Source organism: Phaseolus vulgaris, chromosome 9, assembly GCF_000499845.2.
Source record: "Phaseolus vulgaris cultivar G19833 chromosome 9, P. vulgaris v2.0, whole genome shotgun sequence".
NCBI classification, from domain to species: domain Eukaryota; kingdom Viridiplantae; phylum Streptophyta; class Magnoliopsida; order Fabales; family Fabaceae; genus Phaseolus; species Phaseolus vulgaris.
Window position 1 is genome coordinate 14,983,343 of NC_023751.2, and position 18,748 is coordinate 15,002,090.

General features: G+C 29.7%; 2 protein-coding genes across 2 annotated transcripts; both read left to right on the forward strand.

Annotated features, from left to right (window-relative positions):
• Nucleotides 1-670: 670 nt before the first annotated feature.
• Nucleotides 671-8,485, forward strand: LOC137822245 (uncharacterized). Its single transcript, XM_068627140.1, has 2 exons — nucleotides 671-2,069; nucleotides 7,218-8,485. Exons 1-2 carry the CDS (start codon nucleotides 832-834, stop codon nucleotides 8,461-8,463), a joined length of 2,484 nt encoding a protein of 827 aa, XP_068483241.1. The 5' UTR covers nucleotides 671-831; the 3' UTR covers nucleotides 8,464-8,485.
• A 148-nt stretch (nucleotides 8,486-8,633) lies between these two features.
• On the forward strand, nucleotides 8,634-16,521 carry LOC137822246 (UPF0481 protein At3g47200-like). The gene is made up of 2 exons (XM_068627141.1): nucleotides 8,634-8,727; nucleotides 15,413-16,521. Exons 1-2 carry the CDS (start codon nucleotides 8,634-8,636, stop codon nucleotides 16,519-16,521), a joined length of 1,203 nt encoding a protein of 400 aa, XP_068483242.1.
• Nucleotides 16,522-18,748: the final 2,227 nt, after the last annotated feature.

The window sequence follows — 18,748 nt, forward strand, 5'->3', positions numbered from 1 at the left end:
TCTACATCAGCTCGACTAGATGCCAGACTTTATTATATCATTATTCCACTAATGTGTGGGGGTATCCAGTAACACATTTCTCAAAACAGTCAAGCTTCAGTAAAAATAAAGTACTAAAGTCATAATATTAATATACAGATATAAATAATATTTAAATAACTGATGATTGTTTCTAGGTTATGTTTTTTTCTTTTTTTTTTCTTCTCGTATTTGTCATTTTTTATTCATGAAGAAAGTAAATGTTATGTTTAAGTGTGATTAATATACTAAAAGAAAAACATACTTTATTTTTTATAATTATATTTATTATAGTGTTTGTAATGAATTATTGTATGATTACTAAAATGATATTAACTAATTTTTCGTGTATCTTCTTATTTTATCTTCATACATTAATTTTATGTTATTAATTAATTTTTAATATCGAATAAAGTGGTTCATTTAACTAGTGTTTTGAGATCCCTCATCAATTAGATATGAAGACATTTTATGTATATAAGTAAATGCAAATATCATCTTATAAACTGATTTTATGAGGTTAAGTTAAACAAATTCATTTTTTAATAAAATATTAGCCTATTCTAATAAGAATTTATTAGAATTTATCAGATCATTATCGGATCACTTATAATATGTTTAACCATTATATTTTTAGGTTAAATTTGTATTTTTACTGTAAAGCAGAGTGGATGAAACTTCTGTGAAGGGAGTTGGAAATTGAATGGAAAGAGAGGATTTGTGTGATAGGTGGTATAATTTCCCTTCAGATGCAAAATTGATAGCAATAGTTTGTTGATTTTGGTATCAGAATCTAACCTTAGTAGAAGAAGGATGGGCGAGGATGGTGTTGTGAAGGCGATTAGGGCGATGCTGGAGGGAGCGAAGGTTCCAGTAACAGAGGAGTGTTGCATCTACAAAGTCCCCTTCGATATCCGAGAGCTGAACGAAGATGCCTACACTCCAAAGGTTGTTTCCATAGGCCCTTTTCACCACAATAGCCCTCGCCTCCACAACATGGAAAGACACAAACTCATGTACTGCAAGGCTTTTCTTGAACGATACAAGATAAGTTTGGAGAGCTGGGTGCAGTACATAGAAGGAGTGGAGCACAGATTTCGTAGCTGTTATTCAGAGACCCTTTACTTCACCAAGGAGGAACTGGTGAGGATCATCTTTGTGGATTCTGGTTTTATATTTGAGCTGTTTTGGTGTACCTTTTACAATGAATGGTCTGGGAAAAACAACACCTTTCTCATGAAACCTTGGTTGACCACTAATATAAGATTAGATCTGTTGCTTCTTGAGAACCAACTTCCTTTTTTTCTTCTTCAAAACCTCTTCAATCTCTCCGTCGCCTCCACACCTATCCCTTCATTTCTTGAGTTAACTTTTGACTATTTCATCTATTACAATAGATCCAGATTGGCATATTCAAATATTAGCATAAAGCACTTCACGGATCTGGTAAGAAAATTTCACCTGCAATACCCTTTGCAAACACGGATTGAGGCTGATGAATCAATAATACATTTTCCCAGTGCCACTGAGTTGTCAGAGGCAGGTGTGAAGTTTAAGGTGAACCTCCAAAGTGACTGCTTACTGGACTTGAGATTTTGTGGAGGGGTTCTTGAAATCCCGCAGCTGAAAGTGGAAGATTGGACTGAACGTTTGTTTCGGAACATGGTGGCTTTGGAGCAGTGTCATTATCCGGAAGAATCCTATATTACAGACTATGTTGCTGTGTTGGACTTTCTTGTTAACACCAGCAGAGATGTGGACTTGCTTGTTCGAAAGAGAGTGCTGGTTAACTGGCTAGGGGAGAGTGATTCTGTGGCTAACATGTTTAACAGTCTTTGGAAAAACATCACACATATAAATTTCAGTTCTCAGTACTTTGTTCTCTGCCGCGACTTGAATGCTTTTTGTGGAAACCCTTTGAACAAATTGCAGTCCACTCTGAGGCGGGATTATTGTAACACTCCTTGGCAAACTGCTGTTTCCATTGCTGGAATTCTTCTCCTTTTTCTCTCTTTGATTGAAACAGTTTGTTCTATCTTCCAAACATTGTAGCACCGAACAGTAAGACTTCTCAATTTTGATTCCTTTTCTCTGAAAATGTTTCGATGGTCTTCTTATCTTGATGTTCTAACAGATTCATTTAGTCCTTTGCTGATTTCTTCTTCAGGATGGGATGACGGAAATGCATGAAGTTCAGTGCTGTTCTACTAGTCTATGCTGAAAATTAAGATTTAATGTATTGCTTGGCTACAGCGATGTTGTTTTGTGGTTTTACTGCATCTAAACTGAAATCTACGGAAGAGCTTTTTCATTCTATACACTTAAAAGTTAGGAACATAGTTATATTTACAGTGGTTTGTCTTTCTAACAAGAACATCTAGAACATTAAAAACAACTAGAAGGGTAATGTGAGGTGATTTAAGAGTTATCAATAAAAAAAAATCAATTTTATTTATGTTTTCATCCCTTTTTTTCCAATAAGTTATGTAAGAGTTTCACTTTAACCTTTTCCAGGGAGGTTTGAGTATTGACATCACAATATAATCACACTAACTTGTGAGAGACAACCACATTAACTACTACTAGTGGAAAATGGCAAATTTTTTATCTTATGTTCTTAAAATAAAAAATTAAGGGAAGAGTGTGGAAAGTTATATAAAAATTGTATATTAATATTAATTTAAAAAATTTAAAAATAATTTTATTTTTTAAGTAATTTAAAATAAAAAAAATATTTTATTATATTAATAAAATGAGACATATTAAATAAGAGTAAAATTGAAAAGTATTTTTGTTAAAAAAAACAATTATAATGAGTAATCGACCTTTTAGGAATAAATATAAAATGTAAAACCATTATCATATAAGTCTAAAACAATTATCACATAAAAATAGAGAATCGTATGTAGAATTTGTAAATTCAAATATTACTCGTATGTAATAGGTATCTGATTAATAAAATATAACTCTTTTTAAAATGTTTTTCTTCCCTTTTATCTTGTTTATTTATTTTCTCTACAAATCAGATATATAAAATTAATAAAATATATTAACTATTAGTAAAGTGGTTATTATTTTCCTTTTTCTTTAATTTTTAGTTTATAAATCAGTTTGGAAAATAATTTCCTGATGTATTTTGTTACTCTAAATAAATATACTTTTACGTTAAAATTTTGGTGTAGAAATTTAAAACTTCAGAAGCAAAGCACATGTTGCTTCTGCAAATTCAGTTTTCGAAATTAAGTTTACCCTAAACTTGAGTTTGTCAACTTCAATCTGAACATGCACTTAGGAATTAGATTTGTCTATATATTTTTAGAATTAACAATGCATAATTATACCAGTTCATGATGATGTTTGAAAAAAAAAGCTTTAAGTTAACTTTTTAACTTTTATTTTATATCTTTTGAGTTAGTCAGTACTTCCATAAGTGGGGTGAGTTGGGTATGTCTGCCATCCCACTTTTTCTCAGTGGATAGAATATTTTCATTTAAAGAGAATTAAGTAAATTAATTGTTTCTCATATACTATTTTAATATTTATTTAATATTACTTTTAATTTTTCTAAAAAAATATCAAATTATAGTAAAATTCAATAAGTAAAAAGTGATATTCACGTAATATTTAGTCAACTGAGAATGTGAAGTTATCCTAAAATTACAGCAATAGGTAAAGGTAAATAAAAAAAGTTACATGTGTAATGTACAATGACTTAGTACAATTAACTACACCATACATATTCACAGATAAAAAATAAATCATAAAAACATCATTATAAGATTATTAAAAGCAAATTGCATCTACAACTTAACATGAGATTGATAAAAAAAGTTAGAACTAGTTAGATGACGTGAGTTCAATCCATGTTAATTAAAAAATAAATGATTTTATAAAAGGTTGTTTTTTTTGCACTCTAATAAATGTCATTCTTCATTTTATTATTTAAAAAAAAACAGTTTTACTCTTTTTAATAAATGATTTTTGAATTGTTCTTTTCAAAAAATATTTCCAAAACATATTTTTTGAAACGCATTTTATTAATTATAGATTTACCAATATGAAAATAAATAAAAAAATGTATTATGGAAAGGATATTCTGGAATAATTTATTTTTTTAATTTTCTATTTCGAAAATATTTTTTCTTACATAATCTCTATTTTGGAATCATATAAAACTATGAAAGGGTAATTTCGATATTTCAAAGAATGTAGGTGTAGGAAAAAAAATGTAGGGGTGCAAGAAGAAACTTCAAAGTTAAAAATGTTATTAGTTTGAGTGGATTTTGTCCATGCTAAGATGGCTAAAAAAATGGGATGTTTCTTCTTGCATCTCTAATTTTTTAAAATATCATGCTATTTATGTTTGAAAAGACACCTTTATGGGGTTTATAGGTTTCTGAAATGTGGATTCTGCGAAATTTATGAATTGGTAGATCCAAAATGTATTTTTTTAGCTTATAGATTGATAGATTTGGAATGCATTTTTTGACTTATGAATTGGTAGATCCATAATGTATTTTTTGACTTATGGATTGGTGGATCCATAATGTATTTTTTGACTTTTGATGTTTGATGTTTGCAAAAGTTAAAAAATGCATTCCGGATCCGACAATCCATAAGTCAAAAAATACATTCCGGATTCACAAATCCATAAGTCAAAATAATGCATTCCAGATCCACCAATTCATAAATATCCTGGAACCCAATTTCCAAAAATGACAAGGCTAGTTTTGGTACTGAGTGTGGGACTGATCCTGTGTGGAATTATGTGGGGAATATTAGGAGGTGGGAGAGAGGAAACTTGGTCTATTACGGATGTGACTGATGAATGCAGTAATTTATTCTTGGCTTCGATATTCATCTGTCGGGTTTCGGTGGCCTCTATTTGAGCTTGCATAGCTGAGAGTCATTCTTGGATGACTTAGAAGATTTCCTCAAGATCTTTAGATTGAGGTTTGTGAGGCATGAGGAATGACGATAACACCAATGTTAGGCTTGCGCTACTGAATCCTTATGAAAGACACTATCTGGGTTAAGGGAAAACTTCATTCATATATTATTTATGGTTGGCATCACCTAAATAGGTGATGTTTGGGTTGATACACGTAGCTGGACCCTGATTCTCTATTACAAACTTAAATTACTAAAACTAACATAACCTTTTAGACAATATAATCTTTCATCCATGTTGGTTGAGTCTTAATAGTTTTCTTTAAAGAAAGAGGAAAAATAGAAAAGATTTTACCTCTCATGTAAATTAGACACAAACGAAACACAAAATCTATTCTTTGCTCTGATAAATGAGAAAAAAAATGGAAAAGAGATAAACTCATGGGTTTGTTTAAAAAAAATAGGATATCAACAGGATATCAACTCACACAATGAAATTCTAGAATCGATCAAATTTATATAATTTTTAACATAATATTATTGTTGGATTATTCTAACTCAACCTTAAGTCATTGTTTAATTAAATAAAATAAGTCATATTTTATTTTTATTGAATGAAATTTTCTTTTAGTAATATTTTATTATGAAAGATGATAGTGTGGGCTTAACCACTCTAATCTTCGATAATCATTACCCGTCAGCTAATTCTCATACTTTTTTTTAGTGATATAAGTATAAATTAATTATTTAGAAGTCTCAATAAAATTATAAGATTTTAACGGATGACTTGTGTCTACTTAATAATGTTTAAAAAACAATAGATGCATAAGTAAATTTACTGAGAGACATAAAATTTGTTGTGTAATTTACTCGAAATCTGAATAATTATTCCCTGACAAACATATAATTTCAAAACGGTTTTCGAAAAACTAAATTTAAAATTAAGTTGCAGAACTTCTTCACTTTATATATGCAATGTGCAAATTGGCTACTCATAAAAGATGGATGTCAATGTAAGCGGCACCATGAAAATTTATTTATTTTTAAATATAAATGCTTTTTTTTTTGGTTTTAATATGGAACTTTGAAAGTATGATTTATTAATAGATAATAACTTATTTTTATTTTTCAAGCAAACTATGATAGAATTATAGACAGAAGAAACAAAAGCACATAACCTTTTTTTTTATGTTAAAAAATATTCATAAAATATCATATTAAAAATGTGAAAGCAATAGAGATTAGATATATGAAGAAAATAAAAATTCCTTAACGCTAGCACAACATGTACAATATTTTTGCACAACTATATCAATCGTGCATACGGTAGATAGAAAATAAATTATAAAAATATTATTATAAAACTATTAGAAGCAATTGACTTTCTATTATCACTATCAATTAATATCAAATTGCAAATACTAAATAATAGTCTAACATATATAATTTAAAAATACAAATGCCTAAACTATTACTAACTGTTAAATCTGTACAACTTGACTAACACAAGAATAGCCTAATCAATGACTTAAGTATAAAAAAATGCACAATAAGGTGATATCAGATAAAAAGATGGATCAGAAAAAAAAATGTTAAATAATTGGATAAGTAGAAATGTAAAAAAAATATTATAAATTTGTTAGACTCATGTAACAACATTCTTCCTGGAGCAAGAATTTATACAGAAATGTTATTGTTGTTCATTCTTACTAACAATAATATTTTCCTAAACGAAATAGTTTTAAAAATTATTTTTTTCATTTCTTTTCACCAAACAATATATACTTTTATCCTATTTGTTTCCTTTTTTTTCCTACTTTTTCTTCTTATGTTTCCTTCATTTCAGCATGAAGGAAATTAAGAATTATTAATAAAATATTTCAAAAGTATTAACTTGTAAAGTTAGTCATAGAATTCACAAAATTAAGTTAAATACTCATTTTAACAATTTTCATATGTAAGTGATTTTTTTTTGTACATGATAAGATCACAAAATTAATGAAGATATAAAATCTATTTAAACAATTATAACTTGTTAATGTTTTTAGTAACATACATTATCTATCTTCTATTAAAAAAAATGGCCAATTGGTAAGATTATAATATCATGTGATTAAAAAATTGATCAATTGGTTCTTACTTAATTAGAGTTGACTAATCTAAAAAGTTCTTAAATATTTCACCATTAACAAGTTAAAAGCTTAACAAACACCTCACATACTATTTCATCTTTTCTCCTTTTTGAACTCTTTAATTTCACACTTTAACTTTGTTTTGGTTTATGTATATCTTTGAATGATGAACCACAGTGATTTTGTGGTGGATTTTAAGGAGATGCTGAAGGGGGCAGAGGCACCCGTAACTGATGAGTGTTGCATCTACAGAGTGCCCTATTGTATTCGTAGACTCAAGGAAGATGCCTACACCCCAACAGTTGTTTCTATAGGTCCTTTTCACCATAATCGCCACCCTCGTCTCCACACCATGGAAAGACACAAACTCATGTATTGCAAAGCCTTTCTTGAACGAACACAAACAAGTTTGGAGAGGTGGATCCATTACGTAGAAGGAGCGGAGCTTCAATTTCGTCGTTGTTATTCAGAAGCAATTGAGTTCAACAAAGAGGAACTGGTCAAGATCATTCTTGTGGATTGCGGCTTTATACTTGAGCTCTTTTGGAGATACCATGATGATAACAAGTCTCAGGATGATACGTTTCTTTCAATACCTTGGTTGAGCACTCATATAAGACTAGATTTGTTGTTACTTGAGAACCAACTTCCTTTCTTTATTCTTCACAACCTCTTCCGTCTCTCCTTCTCTACAACTACCAATAACATCCCTTCCTTTATTCAGCTTACGTTTAACTATTTTGGCTATTACAATACATCCAAGTTGAGTTCTGGAAACGTTAGCATAATAAGACACTTCACGGATCTGCTCAGAACTTTTCACTTGCAACATCCTGAGGAAAGTCGACCGTCCAGGATCGACAACCCAGTTGAAAACTGTCCTAGTGCTACCGAGTTATCAGAAGCAGGAGTAAGGTTTAAGGTAAAGACTACAAGTAAGTGCTTACTAGAGTTGAGATTTTCAGGAGGGGTTTTTGAAATCCCGCAATTGGATGTGGATGATTCGACTGAACTTTTGTTTCGCAACATGGTGGCTTTGGAGCAGTGTTACTATCCAAGCAAATCCTACATTACAGACTATGCTAAAGTTTTGGACGTTCTTATAAACACCAGCAGAGACGTGGATATACTGATTCGAAAGAGAGTACTGGTTAACTGGCTAGGAGATACTGATTCTGTGGCTAAAATGTTTAATGCTCTTATGCAAAATGTAACGGAATCAACTCTCAGTTTGGATTACTTTCGTATCTGTCAAGACTTGAGTGCCTTTCACAAAAATCCTTGGAATAATTTGAAGTCAACTCTAAGGCGTGATTATTGTAGAAGTCCTTGGCAAACTGCAGCTACCATTGCAGCAATTGTTATTCTTGTTCTCTCTTTGGTTCAAACCATTTGTTCTATCTTGCAAGTAATACAAAAATAGAGTGTCCATCTTCTCCCCCAAAGACCTGGTAAATTCATCTTTGTTATATTCTTTTCAATTTCTACTGCATGCACTCCTTTTGTCCGAAAAATGTTTCAATGGCTTACTAATTTAGTTCTTCCAAGATTACTCCTCACTGAGGAATGATGGGCATGCATGAAGTTCAGTGAATGCGTTCACGTGTGGCTGCAAAAGTTGGTGATTATGCAGGTTCTACTCAAGCAAATATCTATAACTATGAATTCATCATGTGTGGCTGGGAAGGTTGATGATGTATATATTTATATAGAAATGATAAATTACTCGCATGTATATAGGACTTTTTTATAGTATGTATTTTTGATGTGAGTTAGGAAATACTAGTAGACAAATATCATGGAATAGAACAAGATTGGAGAATTATAATAAATAATGAAAGTACTTATTAGATAGTATAGGATTAACAAGTGTTTTTGGCCTTTAATGTCTTCTTAACACATTCAAAATTTATAATTTAAAAAACATTAATTTTGTCAGTTTATTCAGATAAAAATTAAATTTAGAAACTAAAATAATTAGTTATTAATTTATTAGATTAGAGATCAATCTATAAACTAAAAGAAATATATTGATATTTAAAGTAATTTTTATTACTGATACAAATTTATAAAATGATTTCTAAATTGATATCTAACCATTACCTATCAAAATTTTAGTGATTAATATTTTAGATTTTAAATTAGTCTCTAAAAGACTAATATAATATAAATTATTAGTCTTTAAAGTTTAGGTAGCTAAATTATATACAAATTTATAAATTATTTTATAATTTTTTATTAATAATGCAAATTCTTTTAAAAATGAATAATTTTTTATTTTCTAAATTAGTATATAATTCAGTTAATATATTAAATAATTATTTATTATCTCTAAATTTGATTACTATTTAGTTATTTTATTGTAGTATTAGTATATAATTATTGATTTATTAGCTATAAATGCATTTGAATGATAAAGTCATACACTATGATACAATCTTCATAACCTTCTAAATTTACATATCTTATAGTCAAATTTATTAATAATAATAATAATAATAATAATAATAATATTATTATTATTAGTAATAAGAATTTTCTTGAGCTATCTTCTTTAATTAATATTAAGTTAGTATATCTTTGTATAAAGCTTTAATTACAACATTAAATACTCTTTTTTTTAATTTAACTATTGCCAATGTCATTTGCTTGTCTTTTCAAGGACAAACATTCAAATTAAAAAGATAGTAAAAATAAGTTAATTAAAGGTCACATTTTGAAACTTAAAGTTTTACAATATTATATGTTACAAAATATATTACATTAAAGTTTTACTTTAAAAAAATTATTTAACATTTATTATAAATAAAAAATTAATAATAATTTTAACCAAAAATATTATAACCATTATAACCATTAAAATCATAATTTATATTTTAATAAGAAAATATAATAACACCTAAAAATAAACACAAAAAGATAAAGGATGAGATCATTTTAATTCTAAACTTTATAAAAAGTATAAGATGTTAAACATCTATGGATAACAAAACGGGGAGGGTTGTGCATAGCAGTCCACGGTCCACTGAGAAAAATGCAGGGTGAGCTGTCTATTTTAACTCATTGGTCTGCATAGGTCCGTCTCGCATAACCCACAATCCACGCGAACCAAGTGCGGAGCAAGACGAGCTAACCCGCATGAACCACATAATTTAAAAATGTAGAATTTTTTTTTCTACACTCCCATATTTTCTTCATCCAACCTCACATTTCACATTTCAAAAATTTTAATAATATCTGTCATGAGAATAATATTATGAGACCATTTACCTAATGCATATAAATAAAAAAAATTAAATTCATTCAAAATTTCTATTTAAAAAATTATTTTTGATTAATTTAAAAAAAAATGCGGACTGACCCACAAGCCCGTGAGCCAACCCTTATGCGAGACGGGTTAGAAAAGTCAGTCTGAATATTCTATATGAGGCGGGCCAACCCAGCCTGCATTTTGTGGGCCAAATTTGGGACAAGCCTATACGGGGCAGACCAGCTCGCATGGTTATCCGTATGTAATGGTAATCTTTGGACTAAAACTACAATAAAATAATTAAATAACAACCAAGTTTAGAGACGACTATTGAGTCGAGTGGGTCCGGACGGATGTTGAGCCGAGCGGGCCCGGGCAAATGTCAAGCTGAGCGGGCCCAGGAAGATGACAAGCTGTCCGGGCTTAGGCCAACATTGAGTCGTTCGAGCCTAGGCTGATGTCAAATCGTCCAGTTCCAGGCCGATGTCGAGTCGTTCGGGCCCGAGCCGATGTCGAGCCGGTTGGGCTCGAGTCCATGTCGAGTCTTGCAGTCCCAAGCCAATGTTGAGCCAAGCGGTCCCGGGTCGATGTCGAGCCAAGCGGACTCGGACCGATGTTGTACCGGATTGGTCCGCGTCCAGGTTGAGTCGACTTAGGCCCAGTTAGTCTGTAATTGACAAAGTGAATTTAATCTAATTAACAAAGTGAATTTAATTTAGATTTAATCCACTTTAAATGGATTTTAAAAAAATCCAAATAAATTTGATATAGTTAAAATGGATATGAATTTTAAATTCAATCCATTTATTTGAATTTGATTGGATCTATATTGAATTTTGAAAAATTCAATCCATCCATGAGCACCCCTAATGATAACAAATATGTGCAAATCTATGCTGGGAAAATAATGATACAACTTGGTGATTGTTGGAAATGTCCCTCTATAATTAAGAGAAACAATTTATATGGGATGAGAAATAAGAAGAAGATTTATTCCATGATCTTGAAATTATTTCTTTGACTCTTGGCTCTTGAGAACGTACACATTCATCTTTGGAAAGATGAAGACCATTTAATATCTCCTTACATTTTTTATAGAAAAACCTTAACCTTATACTATAAATATGAGTCTTGAGGTGGTAAGAGAGATATGTAAAAATAGAGAAAACCAAGTTATAAGTTCAACACGGGTAAGACAAGGCAATGGCAAGAAATAAAAAGAATTGTACCATTTGATTAAGGTAAACACAAGAAATATATATATATATATATATATATATATATATATATATAATCGTTTAACCCTAAATAATTCATTATTCCTAACATCCTAAACTAATGGTTAGATTGACGACAAAAGAATAAGATCTTAGGTGTACAGTTCAATAAAGAGCTTTCTTGTGCTCCAAGCTCATCCAAAAAAAAGAGCGGGTCCGTACGATTCGACATCAATCCGGACACGTACGACTCGAGATTGGCCCGGGCCCATACGACTCGACATCGGCCTGGACCCGTATGACTCAAGATATGCCCGAGACCGTACGACTCAAGATCGGTCCAGGCCCGTACGATGTTGATATGATATTATCAAACCAAGCTTTGTCCTCCACTCGCCTTTCTTGAATTTCGATTCCTTTTCTCTGAAAATGTTTCGATGGTTTTCTTATCTAGATGTTCTACATATTCATGTAGTCCTTTGCTGAAGTTCAATGTTGTTCTACTAGTCTCTGTTGCAAATTAAGATTTAATGTATTGCTTAGCTATAGTGTTGTTGTTTTGTGGTTTTATTGCATCTAAACTGAAATCAACAGAAGAGCTTTTTCATTCTATACAAAAAGATAGGAAAATAATTATATTTACGTGGTTTAACAATTACAGTATATACATGTCTTCCTAACAAGAACATCTAGAACATTAAAAACAACTAGAAGGGTAGTGTGAGGTGATTTAAGAGTTATCAATATTTTTTTTTCAATTTTATTTATGTTATCATCCCATTTTTTTTTCCAACAAGTTATGTAAGAGTTTCACTTTAAGCTTTTTCAGGGGAGGATTGAGTATTGAGATCAGAATATAGTCACACTAACTTACTTTTACTTGTAGTGGAAATCAGCGTATTTCTGTATCCACTTTTTTCTCTTTTACTCAATTTTTACGATTATAGAAATATAACCTACATACAACAAACAATAGAGTGCAGAAAGTGATTAAAAGTAGATGTTATTTTATTTAAGATGTAAGATTTGGTGTGAAAATGTGTGAGCGTATATTCTTTTGTTGTTTTAAAAAATAAAGAATTAAAAAAACAGTGAGGAGTTATATAAAAATCGTATATTAATATTAATTTAAAAAAAAAATTTAAATAATTTTTATTAAATGACAAAATACTTCATTATATTAATAAAATAAAATATATTAAATAGTTATTGATAAAATGAGGAAAAATTTGTATATAAAAAAATAGTTATAATGGAAAATTTGTTTTATATATAGGTTTATATATACTTATAGATATAAGTTTAAAACCATTATCATATAAGTCTAAAAACAATTATCACATAAATATAGAGAATAGTATGTAGAATTTGTAAATTCAATATTACTCGTATATAATAGGTATCTGATTAATAAAATATAACTCTTTTTAAAATGTTTTTCTCCCTTGTATCTTGTTTATTTATTTTCTCTACAAATGAGATATATAAAATTAATAAAATATATTAACTATTAGTAAAGCGGTTATTATTTTATTTTTTCTTTAATTTTTAGTTTTTAAATCAGTTTGAAAAATAATTTTTGTTTCCTGATGTATTTTGCTACGCTAAATAAATATACTTTTACGTTAAAATTTTGTGTAGAAATTTAAAACTTCAGAAGCAAAGCACATGTTGCTTCTGCAAATTCAGTTTTCGAAATTAAATTTACCCTAAACTTGAGTTTATCAACTTTAATATAAACATGCACTTAGGAATTAGATTTGTCTAATGTAATTTAAAAATTTGTAAACCCTGCACTAATTTTGATTTTGATATAACTAGTATGTAATCAGTGTGATACACGAACCATCTTTAAAAAACAATTTATATAATAATATAAAATTACAATAATTAATTTAGAGGTTAAAATAAAAATAAAATTATTTTTTTATAATTAATAAAAATAAATATAAGACAGTAACACTTTAAAAATAAACTCAATGTTTTAAAAAAAAAAATTGATCACTACATTAACGTGTGTCAAAAAAATCAAGAATGGATGCAAAAGTTAGACAAACACAACAACACTATTGTTATTAGAAAAAAAAACAATAAGTTTTTGTTAGTTAAACCGATACTAAATTGGAAAAAAAATACTCTCGGTTTATAAAAGTTGTTTCTTCTTCACTTTAATAAATGTCTTCTTTCATTTTATTATTTTAAAAAAAAACTGTTTTACCCCTTTTAATAAATGATTTTTAGATTGTTATTTTCAAAATATTTTCAGAACATATTTTTCTCAAACGCATTTTATTAATTATGGATTTACCAATATGAAAATGAAAAAAAAAATTATTATGGAAAGGATATTTTGGAATGATTTTTTGTTTTATGAATTTCCTTTTTCTTACAAAATTCTTATGCTGGAATCACATAAAACTATGAAAGGGTAATTTTGGTATTTCAAAGAATGTAAGGTGCAGGAAAAAAATGTAGGGTGCAAGAAGAAACTTCCAAGTTAAAAATGTTATTAGTTTGACTAGATTTTGCCCATGCTAAGATGGCTAAAAAAAATGTTTCTTCTTGCATTTCTAATTTTTTAAAATATCACGCTATTTTTGTTTGAAAAGGCACCTTTATGGGTTTATAGGTTTCTGAAACGTGGATTTTGTGAAATCTATGAATTGGTAGATACATAATGTATTTTTTAACTTATGGATTAGTGGATTTGGAATACATTTTTTGACTTATGAATGGGTAGATCCACAATGTATTTTTTGACTTGTGGATTGGTGGATCCATAATGTATTTTTTGACTTTTGATGTTTGATGTTTGCAAAAGTTAAAAATGCATTCCGGATCCAACAATCCATAAGTCAAAAAATACATTCCAGATTCACTAATCCATAAGTCAAAAAAATGCATTATGGATCCGTCAATTCACAAGTAAAAAAAAATGCATTCCAAATCCATCAATCCATAAATATCCTGGAACCCAATTTCCAAAAATGACAAGGCTAGTTTTGGTACTGAGTGTAGGACTGATCCTGTGTACAATTATGTGGGGAATATTAGGAGGTGGGAGAGAGGAAACTTGTCTATTACGGATGTGAGTGATGAATGCAAGAATTCATTCTTGGCTTCGATATTCATTTGTCGGGTTTCGATGGCGTCCATTTGAGCTTGCATAGGTGAGAGCCGTTCTTGGATGACTTAGAAGATTTCATCAAGATCTTTAGATTGAGATTTGGGAGGCATGGGGAATGACGATGAAAGCACCAATGTTAGGCTTGTGATACTGAATCCTTAGGAAAGACACTATTTGAGTTAAGGGAAAACTTCATTCATGTATTATTTATGGTTGGCACCTAAATAGGTTATGTTTGGGCTGATACACGCAGTTGGACCCTGATTCCATATTACAAACTTAAATTATTAAAACTAGCATAACCTTTTAGATAATATAATCTTTCATCCATGTTGGTTGGGTCTTAAGTCTAGTGGGCCGTGATCATTGTTATCCTTGCTATAATAGTTTTCTTTAAAGAAAGAGAGAAAAAAGAGAAAGTTTTACCTCGCGTTTAAATGGACATAAACGAAAAACAAAATCTACACTTTGCTCTGAAGAATGAGGAAAAAAAGGAAAAGAGATAAACTCATGCGTTTGTTCTGAAAAAAAGAAGGAAATATTTCAAATTATTTGAGAAAAATGAAAATAAACAAGTATATTGATGAAAATATTAATACTCAATAGGATATCAACGCAAATGAAAATCTAGAATCGATCAAATCCATGTAATTTTCAACATAATATTTCCTTGCACATCAAACGAGTCGACATTCACCTTTATTTGATTTTTATTATTGTTGGATTATTCTAACTCAGGCTTAAGTCATTGTTTAATTAAATAAAATAAATCATATAGGTCCTTTTCACCACAACCGCCACCCTCGTCTCCATACCATGGAAAGACACAAACTCATGTATTGCAAAGCCTTTCTTGAACGAACACAAACAAGTTTGGAGAGGTGGATCCATTACGTAGAAGGAGTGGAGCTTCAATTTCGTTGCTGTTATTCAGAAGCAATTGAGTTCAACAAAGAGGAACTGGTCAAGATCATTCTTGTGGATTGCGGCTTTATACTTGAGCTCTTTTGGAGATACCATGATGATAACAAGTCTCAGGATGATACGTTTCTTTCAATACCTTGGTTGAGCACTCATATAAGACTAGATTTGTTGTTACTTGAGAACCAACTTCCTTTTCCTGTTCTTCACAACCTCTTCCGTCTCTCCTTCTCTACTACTACCAATAACATCCCTTCCTTTATTCAGCTTACGTTTAACTATTTTGGCTATTACAATACATCTAAGTTGAGTTCTGGAAACGTTAGCATAATAAGACACTTCAGGGATCTGCTCATAACTTTTCACTTGCAACATCCTGAGGAAAATCGACCGTCCAGGATCGACAACCTAGTTGAAAACTGTCCTAGTGCTACCGAGTTATCAGAAGCAGGAGTAAGGTTTAAGGTAAAGACTACAAGTAAGTGCTTACTAGAGTTGAGATTTTCAAGAGGGGTTTTTGAAATCTCGCAATTGGATGTGGATGATTTGACTGAACTTTTGTTTCGCAACATGGTGGCTTTGGAGCAATGTCACTATCCTAGCGAATCCTACATTACAGACTATGCTAAAGTTTTGGACGTTCTTATAAACACCAGCAGAGACGTGGATGTACTGATTCGAAAGAGAGTACTGGTTAACTGGCTAGGAGATACTGATTTTGTGGCTAAAATGTTTAATGCTCTTATGCAAAATGTAACGGAATCAACTCTCAGTTTGGATTACTTTCATATCTGTCAAGATTTGAGTGCCTTTCACATAAATCCTTGGAATAATTTGAAGTCAACTCTGAGGCGTGATTACTGTAGAAGTCCTTGGCAAACTTCAACTACCATTGCAACAATTGTTATTCTTGTTCTCTCTTTGGTTCAAACTGTTTGTTCTATCTTGCAAGTAATACAAAAATAAAGTGTTTATGTTCTCCCCCAAAGACCTGGTAAATTCATCTTTTGTTATATTCTTTTCAATTTCTACTGCATGCACTCCTTTTGTTTGAAAAATGTTTCAATGGCTTACTAATTTAGTTCTTCCAAGATTACTCCTCACTGAGGAATGATGGGCATGCATGAAGTTCAGGGAATGCGCTCACGTGTGGCTGCGAAGGTTGGTGATTATGCAGGTTCTACTCAAGCAAATAGCTATAACTATGTATTCATCACGTGTGGTTGGGAAGGTTGATGATGTTTATATTTATATAGAAATGATAAACTACACGGATGTATATAGGACCCTTTTTATAGTATGTATGTTTATATGAGTTAGGAAATACTAGTAGACAAATATCATGGAATAAAACAAGATTCGAGAATTATAATAAATAATGAAAGTACTTATTAGATAGTATAGGATTAACAAGTGTTTTTTTCCCTTTAATATCTTCTTTAACACATTCAAAATTTATAATTTAAAAAACATTAATTTTGTGAGTTTATTCATATAAGAATTAATTTTAAAAACTAAAATAATTAGTTATTAGTTGATTAGAGATCATTCTTTAATTAATATTAAGTTAGTATATCTTTGTATAAAGATTTAATTACAAAAATTTAAATATTTTTTTTTAATTTAACTATTGCCAATGTCATTTGCTTGTCTTTTCAAGGACAAACATTCAAAATAAGAAAGATAAAAATTAAAAAAGATAGTAAAAATAAGTTAATTAAAGGTCACATTTTGAAGCTTAAAGTTTTACTATATTATATGTTACGACAAATTATTATATTCAAGTTTTACTTTAAAAAAATATGATTTATAATAAATAAAAAATTAATAATAATTTTAACCAAAAATATTATAACCATTAAAATCATAATTTATATTTTAATAAAAAAATATATAATAACACCTAAAAATAAACACAAAAAGATAAAGGATGAGATCATTTTAATTCTAATTTTTATATAAAAATCTAAGATGTTAAACATATGGGGATAACAAAGCGGGGAGGGTTGTGTGGGCCACTACACGACCCGTTGAGAAAAATGCGGGGTGGACGGTCTATTCTAACCCATTGGTTTGCATAGACCCGTCTTGCATAATCCACAATCCACGCGAACCAAGTGCATAGCAGGACGAGCTAATCCGCATGAATCACATAATTTAAAAATGTAATTTTTTTTTCTGCACTCCCATATTTTTTTCATCTAGCCTCACATTTCACATTCCAAAAATTTTTAATAATATATGTGTCATGAGAATAATATTATGAGATCATTTACCTAATGCATCTAAATAAAAAAATTAAATTCATTCAAAAAAATTATTTAAAAAATTATTTTTTATTAATTTAAAAAAAATATTTCTTATGCAGGCTGAACCGCAAGCTCGTGGGCCAACCCTTATGTTGGACGGGTTAGAAAAAGTTTGCATATTCTATCTGGGGCAGGGGCCAACCCAGCTTGCATTTTGTGGAAAAAATACGGGACGAGTCTATACGAAACGGACCAACCCGCATTGTCATCTGTATGTAACGGTAACCTTTGAACTAATACTACCATAAAATAATTAAATAACAACCAAGTTTAGAGACAAAAAATAATTAATCACTAAATTAACTAAATTAGGTATTATTTTAGAAATTAAAAAATTATTCATATATAAAGTGATTTCTATTATTAATAAAAAATTATAAAATAGTTTCTAAATTGGTATCTAAATTAGTTAGGAAGATTTTAGCTACATTTTAAATTAATTTATGAAAGAATAATAAACACTAATTTATAATATAAATAACAAAAACTTTAAAATTTATAAAAATTATTTTATAAATTTTTATTTTAAATATCAATAATATTTTTAATTTTATAAAATAGTGTTTAATTTAGTTAAATAATACTTAATTATTTTAATATAATTTTTGGATGACTTCTAATAAGGAGTTAGAAAGCTGGTGTAATTACGAATATTATAGAAAAAGTATATTAGATATTGGTATGTGATAAGCAAGCTTGCCTCACAAAATGAGTTTCATTATGCCGATTCTCTCAGGAAACGCAACAAGCAAGAACAAGAACTTTCGTGGCAAAGACTCGAAATTTCATGGAAAGAAAGGAATCGGATTACATTATTCCATCTTTGCTCATCACATTTCAACCACATCGATCACCCATTTCTCTAGTTCTCTTTTTCTATCACA